This window comes from Gymnogyps californianus, chromosome 17 (assembly GCF_018139145.2).
Source record: "Gymnogyps californianus isolate 813 chromosome 17, ASM1813914v2, whole genome shotgun sequence".
Classification (NCBI taxonomy): domain Eukaryota; kingdom Metazoa; phylum Chordata; class Aves; order Accipitriformes; family Cathartidae; genus Gymnogyps; species Gymnogyps californianus.
In genome coordinates, this window is record NC_059487.1 from 16,842,242 (window position 1) to 16,854,970 (window position 12,729).

The window sequence follows — 12,729 nt, forward strand, 5'->3', positions numbered from 1 at the left end:
ACATACACTGAACATGCAGGATACAGAAACCAAATCTTTTTTATTTTTATTTTTAAGACTTTTTTGATAAACTTTAATTTTGTTGTTTAACGTCTGTTGCTGCTTTAAGGCATTACATAAGAATGTGGAGATTCCTAGACCTGAATGTAGCTGAAACTGAACTGTGAGGTGATAGAATTACTTTTCTAGCTAGAACTAAAGAAATATTGTTTTATATGTTTGGTTGTAGTTTACAAATATTCACTACTTCCTTTTTAAAGCATCTAAAACTTTTCCTTACATTTTAAAATCCTGCTGAGTGGTTTGAAAGCTTACACAGTAATCAGAGCAGGGAGGATTTGGGCTCCAGTGTCCATAAAGGAAAATGTTCTCTGAGCATTCATTTCCCAAATGAATGTGGTGCATCGGCAGGAAGGATAGCGTAGTGGTCAACGTCGTCTTCAAAATACAGCCCCCCCCAAATGTCACGTACGATGTCACAAACCCAAGCAGTATTGGCGGTGCGTCAGCTGTGGTGCAAGGGGTTCCTTGCAGGGAAAATCCCACCCGACCCCAGCGGGGCTGCGGGGTCCAGGAGCGCAGCACCGGCCTCTCCCTGCGCCGATGCTGCTCCGCGGGCAGGGCGAGCTGACCCCGCGGCAGCAGCGAGGTGGGAAAGCTGCTGCGGCCGGGGGGCTGCGCGCGTCCCCCCCGCTGCAGGCACTGCCGCTGGGGTGGGGGGCGTGTGCCGGTGGCAGGGGCAGGTCCTGGGGGTCCGCAGGCAGGGGCTGTGCCGCTCCTTCCCTGCGTGCCCATCGCCCCGTGCGTGACTGTGCGCAGAGGTGGGATGCTTGCCGGTGCTTGTGTGCCCAGCCCCAGCCCGACAGCGCCCTGGGGGGGCTCCTGGGGCCGTACCCCCAAACTGGGAGCTCCTGCGGCCACCGCCATCCTCACTTTTGGTTGCCAGAGGGATTATCTCGCTGTCTGTGAAGTCCTGGGCCCGCTGTTCCCGTGGCCAGCGTCCGGGGAGATGCGGGTGCGTGTGCTGCAGCGCCCGTCCATCTCTGCCAGGTTTTCAGTAGCCACGGGGCTGCTGTCCCGGCCGGCATCTCCCGGGGACTCTTGACTCCAATGCACATTTCAATGCACTGAAACAACTCGTGACGTTCCCCCCCTCGGTCCCTCTGTCCTCCCCTACCTCTGCTGTTCACTACAAACGTCGCCTGGGTCTGGCAGGGTCCTTGGGTGCCTTCTCAACGTTAGGCATGTGCAAACTGTGGTTTTATGTTGGGCCAACCCTCCGCCCGATGCCAGGCTGTCTCACGAGGTGTTGTACAGCATCAGTGGGAAATGAGAGCTTCTCTCCTGGCTCCTTCTACCTCTCTGACATGCGGGGACCCCCTTGCACCCCTCTCACGGGGGGGTGGAGGACGGCAGCCTCCCCGGAGGAGGGAGCCTCCCATTTTCCACTCTTGTGTGCAGCTTCCCACCCCGCGCCCATCCCCAGGCTCTGAGGACCATCTTCTCTCAGTCTCCAACCCAAGGTTGCACATGAAATGGGCAGGAAGGGAAGCCCAGGTGAAATTTAAAGGCTTTTTTTTTTCCTTGGTCCTGCCTGGAGGTTACTCTTTAAAGTCTTCCCATAGGGGTTCGGTCTCCGTGACGTGTGTTCGAGCCGCACGCCTTAGTTAAGAAAACGCTGGAGAAAGCCAAGCGGTCTCCTCCGTGTCACTGCTGGCATCCGCAGCGCTCAGAAAGCGCTCGGGGACAAGTAGCACCCTCTCGCCACCTTTGTCACCAGCCCCCTGACTGGGAAGATGGCGAGGTGGGTTCTGCGGGTGCTGGAGGTGTTCGGGAAGCCCGGCGTTGCCGCCGCTGCGCCAGCTGGTTTTGGACCCTTGGCCAACCTCCGATCCTTATGCCCAGCCTGGACCCGAGTCACAACACTAATTCCTTCGCCCAGCCCCAGCCGCAGTCCCCGTACGGAGCCTGATGCGGGGCCTCGGGGGTGACGGCCATCCATCCTCTGCCTTGGGATCCTCTGATGGTTTTTATTTTTCCAAACTGGGCTAACACGTAACCTCCACTCCGTGGCATCTCTAATTTCGTACTCCCAATCTTGCATCCTTTCCTATCTGATCAAAAGCAAAATAAATGGATGAGGGAAAAAAAAGGACTTGGGGAAAGTAAACAAAGATAAAAGAGGAATGAGAATTGTCTTGGCATTAAGCTTACTTGATAAGAATTGTAGTAGACAAGTCTTCCTTGAAATATTTTTCCCTGTAAGAGCTGCCTTTTATTATGTGTTTGTAAAAACGTTGTAAGGAGAGGTAGATTTCAGAAATGCCTTTTTAATACTTTTTAAAGGTTTCTAACTCTACCTGGTGCTATTTTTTTAGGTTAAGGATTTTTGATGTTGAAAGTCTTGCGGGTTTTTATACAATCTTTTAAAAATAAAAGAAGTGTATCGTTTTGTTGAACACATTTCACGTGCTTTTTGTAGCGGGAGCGCGAGAACTCGAAACTGTGCCTTGTCCACGCAGTTTTACCGATTTTCGTGTGGGAGGGAAAGGGGATCCATGTCAACAGTTTACCATTCGTGGCCGTCTAATTAAAAATCAGTATTTCTGTATGACCGGACAGTCCTCATTTGGTAAATTCATCGTGTGAAAATGAAGGGGGTGTTACAGAGGGACGAGTTGCACGGGAGATGAGCTGGGCTGCTCCTTCCCCCGCTGCCACAGCGGCCCCCGGGGAAATCAGACGCCTGACACCAAGGCAGCCGGGCCCGGCCTGGCTGCGGCGGGGGCCGGGGCCGGGGCCGGGGTCGGGGTCGGGGTCGGGCCCGGGCCCGGTGCAGCCCGGTGCGGCCCCGTCGCCACCGCGGGTCCTCGGGCCGGAGGCATGAGAGATGCCGCCGGCACGCGGGATGCCATGCATGTGGGCGGGGCTAGCGGCACCGCCAATCGCAGGCGAGCCCGCGGGCGGGGTGGGCGGAGCCTCGCCGTAGCAACGCGGCGGGTTTCCCCGCCCCCTAGCAACCGCATGCCTCCCCCCCCCCCGCCCCCTCCCTCGCCTCTCCCTGCGCGGCTTGCCCGGTCCCGAGCCGACGAGCGGCGCTCGCGGCAACGGCCGTGACGCGCGCGTGACGCAAGCGCGTAGCGTGCGAGTGACGTGGTCCCGGGCAGGCGGGCGGGGCCGGTTTGAACGCGGAGGAGACGGGGCGAGAGCGGGGCAGGTAACGGGCCGGGCCGCGGCGCTGAGGCGGCGGCGGGGCCGCGGGTGGCCGGCGGGCGGGCGGGGAGGCGGGCCCGGGCTCGGGGAGCGGCCGGGCGGGGCGGGCTGGCGCCCGGCGGGCTGTGAGGAGACCGGCGTGAGGCCTGCAGGGCCGGGCCGCGCCTGCCCCGGGCGCGCCCCTCCGCGGGCGCGGAGTGCCGCGGGGTCCCCGGCGGGAGGCGGCGGCGGAGCGGAGCGGAGCGGAGCGCCGCGCCCGCTGTGGCGGTGGTGGGAAGGCGCGGCGGTGGCGGCGGGGGAGGGGACGGGGCGGGAGGGGGGCGCGGGCCGTGCCCCACCCGCGGCGGGGGCGTGCGGCACGGCCCGGCCCGGCCCGGCTCGGCCCTGCCCGGCGGCAGCTGCACCGGGGCTCTGCGGCCGGGCAGCGAGCGCGGCGGCTCCGCTTTGTGCCGGCGGGGCTGGGCGGGGACCGGCCGCTTGGTATTTCTCCCTGGAGAGATACCGTGGTCGACCAGGAAGTATTCCTGCCGTGCTCGGTTGGCGTGGATGAGAGGGATGAATAACTTGCCGCAGCTGTGATTCCTTCCATCGGCGTTTCCATGTGAGTGCCCCGGTGTTAATTTTTCTTCGGAAAGCACGTAACCGTGTCCTTTGCAGTTGTGATGAAATAAGGTCCTCCCAGCTGTTAGTAGCAGACAGCTCCGTCGCGTTTCCCGTGCATCGTGTCACGCTCGGGTGTTGTGTCATGAAGGCTCAAAAGGAAGCGCCTCCGCTGCAGCCTAGTGAGCGCGTCTTAACACAAGCGATGAAAACATGCAGCGTTAACATTTGTGGTACTTACGCCTCTGGTTCTGTCTTTCAGAAAATGGCAGTTAATGTGTATTCTACTTCAGTGACCAGCGATAACTTGAGTCGACATGACATGCTCGCGTGGATCAATGAGTCTCTGCAACTGACGCTGACAAAGATTGAGCAGCTATGCTCAGGTAAGGGGGCTCAGCGTGAGGGGGATTCCAAATTTGATGTGCACCCTCGTTCTGTAGAGGTACAGCTGCACCGCGTGAGCCGTCTGTGCTGGCCCTCTGTAGCCGTGCTGTTGGCTTAATTCCTGGCATGAACAGATCCGTGGTCAGCGTTATAATCTGGCTATGGTTAGAGTTTTAGTGAAATGGTTGTTAATAATGTAAGCATAATGAAAAGGCATATTCTTCTGACTCACTGCAGCATAGATGCAATAAGAAGGAATGGGGATTAATGTGAAGAAAAGACTCTTAGGAGAGGATGTTTTCGAAGAGGAATTAAGCATTTAGTCTTGATGGGTAGAGTAAGTCTTACAAGTGCAGTAACTAGCATAAAAAAATGTGATTTCCTATGGAAGAGAACTGGTAGGAGGTTTGGGAGGTTGGGCAGAAGGAGCGGTGTGAGGGATGCATACTGGTGACTCTCGGGTTCACCTTCAGGACTTTACAACTCCTTGTGGTAAAGGAGCACGTCAGCCTGTGTCACCCCAGCTTACTTTGGCTTGAGCCGACTTCAGCACAGCTGAATCTCGGGTCGAGTTGTAGGCAGAAAAGGGGAAGTGGTTGTGGGACCGAAATGGAGTCGAGTGTCATCGTAGGGAGGAGTGTGTGTGTGTGGGAGGAGGCTTGTAGAAACGAATAAAAGGTAATAGTCTATGGAGTCAGAGCTGAAGAAAACCCAAGGCTAAAAATGCAGCCTAGGTAAAAGATGGTGATTTGGATAACTGCAACAGGCAGGTGAAAGGGACTTGGTGAAAAGTGGAAGAGCAGCTCATACAGTGAGTTTGAGATAAGGTGTTGCTCACAAAATGGGAGATGTGGAAATTGGAAGTGGAATAAAAGGAGGAATAAGTTTAAAATAAGTTTGGGACTGTCAATACAGCCTGTGGCTGAGTCTGTGGAAGAAACATTGACAAAGATGACAGAGAAGCAGGGGACTTACAATAGACGTTTGACAGGTATTTGTAGTGGCTTTTGTCTAGTGAGATGATGGAGAAAAACTGTAAGGGTGAAGGAACTAAAGATCTACAACCGCAGACGTAAGGGAAATGATAAGCATTGTCTGCTTTTGGATAGGCAGGTTAAAAAACCTGTCGTGTGCAGCGTTGATTTATACGGCTGAGAAGTTTTGCTTGGAATTGGTGTGAGTCTTGAATGCTGTGAGAGCTCTGTCTCAAGAAGTGAGGATAATTAATGCTGGCTCCGCGGAGTTTCAGCTCGCCTGTTTTCAGGAAAAGACTGAGAGCTGTTGATGTGGTATGTGCTGAGTAATGTCCCTTTCCTGTGTCTGCAAAAATGCTTCATGCCTCTGCAGGTATGGAAGTGGCTTTCGCTGTCTGTCATAGTCATGTGAAAACAGGAGTTTCCAAGCTTGCTTTGCTACCTTTGGCAAGGGCAGTAGTGACAGCAGCAATTTGAGGTTGCATAAATGCACAAAAGATGACCTTTGGCTTACGCTGTGATCTCTCTTTTTTTTATCATGCTTATCGCTCAGACTACCAATAGTTAGCAAAAGCCTGATTTCTGGCAAGTCATCTGTTTTTGAGTTGGGCATTGGAGTTCTTCAGCACATGAACTGAAAGGCAGTGGAGATAGAAAGTGAACAATGTAGGACTTTCTCTTACCTGTGGCTGAGATGAATAGACTCGTTTAGGGCAACACCATGATGTATTACTTCTTGGCCTTCAGATAGCTCACAAAAGCTTGTCATGTAGCTGTTTGATGTTTTAGCTTAAGGTTTCCATTACTCTCTGTGTGCACTTAATTAATTGATCTTGGGGGGGGGGGGGAATAACACTCAAGAGTGTTGCGATTGTATTTTCAGTGGCACACAGCTGCATATCGTCACTGCAGAGTGAGGATATAGTTTAAAAATATCTGTTTTTATTGGGTGCATGTATTCTACAAAAGCTAATTTTTTTGGAGGTGATTGTCTGCTCTTTGTGGCTGAACTGAATCCCTCTTTTGCTCTTATTACAGTAAGAGCTGAATTGAAGGACATGAAGGATTTAAAATTCATAGAAACACCATCTTATTTCAGTTCTTTGATTAAGGCTCGATTTAAATATAATCCAGCTTAATTTGGCCTCTTACCTTTGAGGGCACCTTGAATTGTGTATAGGTTCTGTTTGTAGTAAGTCACTTTTTTAAGTCTGTTTGTAGTAAAATCACTATTTTAATAATGATTACATATAATTTTTAGAATAATCATTTTTCTAGTTTAATTCTATTAGTGTTGATAAGAGGAGATTACATGCCTGTTAGACACGTGTAACATCTCAGATCTGTACTGATATCCATGAAGAAAGGAAAGCCAAATTACTCACTGGATTTTTTTTTCTCTTGGAATTATGGAGGCAGGACTGCTCTTCATAAGAGTTCAAGTCATGAGACCAGAAGTTTGGTTCTGCAGCTCTCTTAAGCTTATTTACAGCTGTGCTGCACCAAAAAAAGGAGACTGAAGGTTCCTGTTTTCTTGCTTTTGTTGCCTTTAAGCGATTGTGTGGCTGAGGAATGAGTCAGGTCAGTTTGCTGATCTGACTGCAAAGTAACTTACGTAGGCTAGTGAGCTGACTTGATTCATCCTAGGATTTGTATTCTCTTTCTTTTGGCAGGTGCTGCATACTGTCAGTTTATGGACATGCTCTTCCCAGGTTCTGTAGCACTCAAGAAAGTGAAGTTTCAAGCAAAATTGGAACATGAGTACATTCAAAACTTCAAGGTTCTACAAGCAGGTTTTAAACGAATGGGTGTTGACAAAGTAAGCTGGGTTGTAACTGATTCTCTGTGCTCCTAATATCAAAGTAGATGGAATGCACTTTCAAATTTAGAGCTGAATAAATCTGGGAACAGAGTTTGCTTTTGGTTTGTAAATCTCAAAACTTTTGGTTTTGGTTTGCATTGGGGTCCTCACTTGATTTAGGACACTATCTGCTTTACTCCAGCTAAGGTTGGGTTTCCAGTTCTTAATGATGAGATGAATTTTTCCATTTTAATTCTGTGCAACTCATGTGGCACAGACTAATACTGAAATTTCTATGAGATAAGGTTTACTTGAGCTTCCTGTTTGAACCATCTTTGTACCAGGTATGTTCCCATAACCTACTGGTATGATAGTCCTAAGGATTTCAAATTCCTCTTTCCAAGCATATAGAATCATAGAATCGTTTAGGTTGGAAGACCTTTAAGATCATCGAGTCCAACCGTTAACCTAGCACTGCCAAGTCCACCACTAAACCATGTCCCTAAGCGCCACATCTACACGTCTTTTAAATAACCTCCAAATATTAAAATATGTAATTTTAAGCTAGTGAAAATGAGATCTGCGAAAAAAACTTTTTCAGATCAAATGATAGCTATGCTTATGGAAGGGTGCTTTATCTAGGTCATAGTTACTGACAGCATGTTTGGTATGATGCAGAATATTTCTGTGTTAAAGCTTTTTCCTCTCTTTGAGAAGGCACCTCATTCTGTGTTGGCTAGCAGCTTCAACACACGCTCAGTCGGTCTCCTGCCTGGGCGAAGTAGCTTGTGCAGTATGTCCAGAACTGGACAGCCAGTCATGCTTTCAAATGCCGAATGGTCACACACATAATGGTAATGGCAGTGGCTCCGGGCCCCTGCCAGGCCATGGACTCTCAGCTCGTGGCCTACAGACAAGACTTGACGATTTGCTGCATCCTTTTAATGATCTTCAGTTATACTCCTCATTCTAGAGAAACTGTAATTGTAATCTACTGAAAAGGTGATGTTTAGATCGTGTAGCAGTTCTGTGCGCTACCGGTCTATGAAATTGGTCGGCAGTTCAGATTCATGAAAGCTAGCCCTGGATGAGCCAGCTTCAAATTTACAGAAGTTTTGTATGGAAACTTGGTGTAGCAGAAACCTTGCTGCAGAATTATTTAAAATTATTTGGACCCTCACAGTGAAAGCATGATTTGTTTTTAATTCTAATTATTAGCAAAAATCCTACTATTTGACATACAGTTATGTTCAAGGAGGATTTTCTCTGGACTGGACAAAGAATTACATTTGCATATCTTCTGAGTGCACCAATTTTAAAACTTTATATAAAGAGAGAGAGGGAGGTTATTTACCCTTAATTTGACTTTTTTTTTTTTTCTCCCCCCCTCCAGATAATTCCTGTCGACAAACTAGTGAAAGGAAAATTTCAGGACAACTTTGAATTTGTTCAGTGGTTCAAAAAATTTTTTGATGCAAACTATGATGGGAAGGAGTATGATCCTGTTGCTGCTCGACAAGGCCAAGAGACAGTAGCACCAAACCTTGTTGCTCCAGTTGTGAACAAACCCAAGAAATCTCTCAGTTCTAGCAGTGCAGGTAGAGAAAATAGTTAAAAGGATTATCTAGATCATTAAAAACTCTGGGGAAAATAAGACTGGGTTTCTATTTAAAATCAGTGTATGAAATTATAGCATTTTGCATCTTGTTTCAGAGATGCTAGGCTTCAAACACTGAGTCATCCTGTAGCACCCAGTTATCTGGGAGCTACAGAAAGAACAATCTTCTCTCAAAGAGAAAATGGCAAGGATTGGTGCCAACACATGCCAGAAAAACATGGACGTGTCACATGGAGTCAAGAAGAAGGAAGGAACATATCTTCAAACTCTTACATGCCTAAGCGTGTTTGGAAGGGGGATAGTACCTTTATAGGAGGAAGGAAGATGTTCTGAGAGGAACTAACACTGAATTAATCTTGCAGCCCCACAGAGGCCCATTGTTACGCAGAGGACCGCAGCAACTCCGAAAGCTGGTACTGGAATGGTCAAAAAGGCTGCAGGAGACGATGAATCGGCAGGATTGATTGAGCAGGTGTGTTGACCAAAATGGCCCTGTGTGCTGACCTGCGCTTTACAGATTTATGTGCAGATATTTTTTTTTAATAGCATGAAATGACTGGGTCAGGCAGATGGAAGAAAATGATCTGAATCTAGTAAGCTCATCTGAGATGACTTAATCGGAAGCCTTCGTTATAATGGTCTTGCTCTCCTGATAGAAGCGAAACCCCTTCTGCAGTACATGAGCACCCAGACATTTAAACCTAGTATGTGTCATATCACACATAGCATTGTTTTTAAGTATTTCCACAGCTGTGTTGCAGCTATCACAGCATTCCAACTGAGCTATGAGCAGCTGCTACTTCACTGAAATACTGAATGTAATACAACTAAAACTGCCATCAGTGTGAGAGTTGTCTTGAAAGAATGTGTTAGCAAAGAAAACTGCAGGCAGTTAGCGTTTTACCTATTTCATGTAATAAGCCTTTAGAATTTCCAAGTGGTATTGCATGTGTTGGACTGGGTGTTTGCTGTGGCAATAATATTACAATTTGAGCAGCAGACCTTTTCCTCCTCTCACAGTCCCCCTCCCCCCCCATCTTGGTTATTTCTGAAGTGCTTTGCGTATTAACGCCCTTCTGAGAACTTCGGGGACCCTGCCTTTTGAATAGATACTACTGAATTCTCTCTTTGGTGGATAAATTGTTATTGATGCCCTTTGGCAGATCAATGTATTGAAACTTACTGTTGAAGATCTGGAGAAGGAGAGAGACTTCTACTTTGGCAAATTGAGGAACATTGAATTGATCTGCCAGGAGAACGAAGGGGAGAATGATCCAGTGTTGCAGAGGATTGTGGAAATTCTTTATGCCACAGATGTAAGTAATCTGCTATAAATTGTATTGCATAGTTCCTCCCCTTGTAATTGGAAGCTGGTTTGCTTTCCAGGGCTCCCTCTATTTCCACTTGGTGTTTTTTTTTTTTTTTTTCTTTAGGTTTATGGCCTAGCTTTTTCCTGTAATAAAGGAAGAGATAGCATAATTATAGTCAGGCAGCAAACAAGGTTAGCCTTTTATGAAGAGTATGTAACAAATAGATCAAAGATGAGGAAAATAACTCTTCTGGTAATATATCTTGACACTGTAAATGGTGACTTAAGGGTATCTATCCTAAGTAAAAAGGGGGGGAAAAAAAAAGCATACAGAGTAGCCAGGAACTGGTTTGACATCAGATCTTCATTAAAGCACTTGTTTTATTCCCCTTCAGGAAGGCTTTGTGATACCTGACGAAGGAGCACCGCAGGAGGAACAAGAAGAGTATTAACAGACCACATACTGTACCAGCAGAGCAGCAACATCAGAATTCTTTGCCCCAGATCATGTGCTTAACTGTAAAATACTCCACTTTATTCTTAGAGGACTCACTGGTTTCTTTTCATAAGCAAAAAAGTACCTCTTCTTAAAGTGCACTTTGCGGAAGTTTCACTTTTTACAGTGGGTTTGAGTTAGGAGCTCTTTCTCACTTTGTAGCAGAGCAGTATTCACATCTAGGTGGTATATTTAGGGAGCAAGAGGCTGAATATTTGGAACTTGTTGCAGAATGGTTTGCTGGTAAAACACTGGTTTGTGGGAAGACTCTTTTTTGTATCTAAGGTGGTGTGTAGTAGAGAAATTAAAGACTCTGACTCACAGAAAGATTGAGTTAATGTGAAATTGCAGCACAGAAATTATAATAAAATGCCTTAAGAGTATTTAAAATATGCTTCCATATGCCAAATTGAAGTAATGTGACAGGAGAATTTATGTGCTTCATATTGGGGTAGACGTTTGTTTAACTCCATTCACTGCTGTCTGAGAGGCCTTGCATGGCAATCTCACTTTGTCAGCAAGTGCTCAAAAGGGGCTATTAAAACAAAACTCCATTCCTATGTAAAGCTGCTTACTAAGTGATTAGTTCTCGATGAAATAGGCCTTAACGTTGCCTGTCACAAGATTAGAGGGAGTATGAACAGCTGAGACACATAAATTACCTTGAAGAGTGCTAAAGCCTTTTTCTATGGCATTGTGGTTAATGACTTTGCCAAAATGTACTGTGTTTTCTGTAAGAAAAACAAAAAACCAAAACAACAAAAAAAGCAAAGGGCATCCAGTCTTACTGCCTAAAATGTTCTTCAGAAGTAATTTTCCTTCCTGGTTCTTGTTTCTCTTTGTCCTGTATCTCTTTATTTTTGTTGGTATACTTTTTGGTCTCTCACTTGTTCTTTTCTCTTTCCCATCCCGAGGAATGCTGATCAAATCCAATAGTTGCAACAGGACTTGCACTGTGCAACTATCTTAGAATGAAAGTGAATTGAGCACGTGAGGGTGATGATTTTTCTGTCTCTTTTTTTTTTATATTTTTCCTTTCAAACCAGGGCATATCTAATAATAATACTTGCCAGTTCAGTAGTCTTCTGGGGTAAAAACTAAAAGATGCTGGCTAACAGAGCTAATGTTATTGCAGAAAATACAGTACTGAGACTAACTTAAATATTAATATTTAAAGTACTTTCCTTAACTGTCCTTTTTTTGCTATCATGCCCCTCATTACTGTTGTGTTTGGCAAGATCCTGCAAGACTTCTGATCCCCCTTCACTACTGAGATTGATCAGTCCTGTTGTGCTTGTATTCATTTGTTTCTGGTGGTAGCTTGTCCTAAAATGTGTGTAGGAGAGCATTTTATGGTAATTGTTGTGTAGTGCATGAATCTTTGTGAAATTCAGAGAAAAACCCAAATTCAGTGAATGCCAAAAATGCAAGTATTTAGCCATTGTTTAAAATTGCAGTGGTGCTATTTCTCTTGTGGCCTTTTAGACTTTTGTTGCCCTAAAACTCCATTTTACCGAGAAACCATATTTGACTTGGATTTTTCTTGACAGGGTTTTTCTATTTTAAGCAGTTTCTAAATAAAGTTCTGTATTTCAAGAGTGTGATGTCTGCTGGAGTCTCTCATGCTTTCAGATACGATTAGGCAAGGCTAAAGTGCGTGATAGTTTTCATGATGAAGCTTGCAGGACCTGGAATATCAGCTTTCATTCTCCAGTCCTAGTTATAGTCATTGCTAACTTGAGTAGCAGTAATGTTGAAACTTTCCTCGGAGTGTGCTGGGTTTGGGAAACCATTGCTTGAGTTTTGGTTGGTGATTTTCCCCCCCCCCCCCCCCCCCACAAGTGGATGAAATGGGAGTGTATTGTTGGCTTCCTTCTTCTAAGGGTGTGAAAATGGGGCTGTATATCAGGAATGCTGTCACATGACTTTAAGTGTGTTTAAAGTGTTTTAAAACTGCTAAAACACTGGTTATTTAGTTATAAACAAATAAGGTGTTAACTGCATCTGTCACCAGACCCTATGAGCAGATTGACTGTAAACTTAGTTGGTTTGTTTCATTTGAAGTGTGTTTCATAGATGAGCTTAAATGTTCCTGTCGCAGACGTGTGCACAGACCAGCATCTTCAGAGAAGTGCTTATGTGATCTATCTAATCTTGAAATTGGAAGTGTTCCCTGCGGGGCTTCTCTGTCATGCTGGGGAACACCCTCCCTGCCCCCGAAGGGCTCTGTGGATGCCTTATGCTAAAGAATAGGCGTTGCTGGCATTGCCTACTGGTATTGCAAAACAATACCAGTATTGGTATTGTTGGACTACAGAAGTGCAGACATAG

General features: G+C 46.7%; 1 protein-coding gene across 2 annotated transcripts; it reads left to right on the forward strand.

Annotated features, from left to right (window-relative positions):
- Positions 1 to 3,178: 3,178 nt before the first annotated feature.
- Positions 3,179 to 11,999, forward strand: MAPRE1 (microtubule associated protein RP/EB family member 1). Of its 2 annotated transcripts, none has more exons than XM_050907346.1 (7): positions 3,179 to 3,217; positions 4,076 to 4,199; positions 6,848 to 6,993; positions 8,369 to 8,573; positions 8,956 to 9,065; positions 9,757 to 9,909; positions 10,298 to 11,999. In XM_050907346.1, exons 2-7 carry the CDS (start codon positions 4,079 to 4,081, stop codon positions 10,352 to 10,354), a joined length of 792 nt encoding a protein of 263 aa, XP_050763303.1. In that variant the 5' UTR covers positions 3,179 to 3,217; positions 4,076 to 4,078; the 3' UTR covers positions 10,355 to 11,999. The 2 variants fall into 2 exon arrangements, with proteins under 2 accessions (XP_050763303.1, XP_050763304.1); XM_050907347.1 differs by lacking the exon at positions 3,179 to 3,217 and adding an exon at positions 3,714 to 3,814.
- The last annotated feature ends 730 nt before the right edge of the window (positions 12,000 to 12,729 follow it).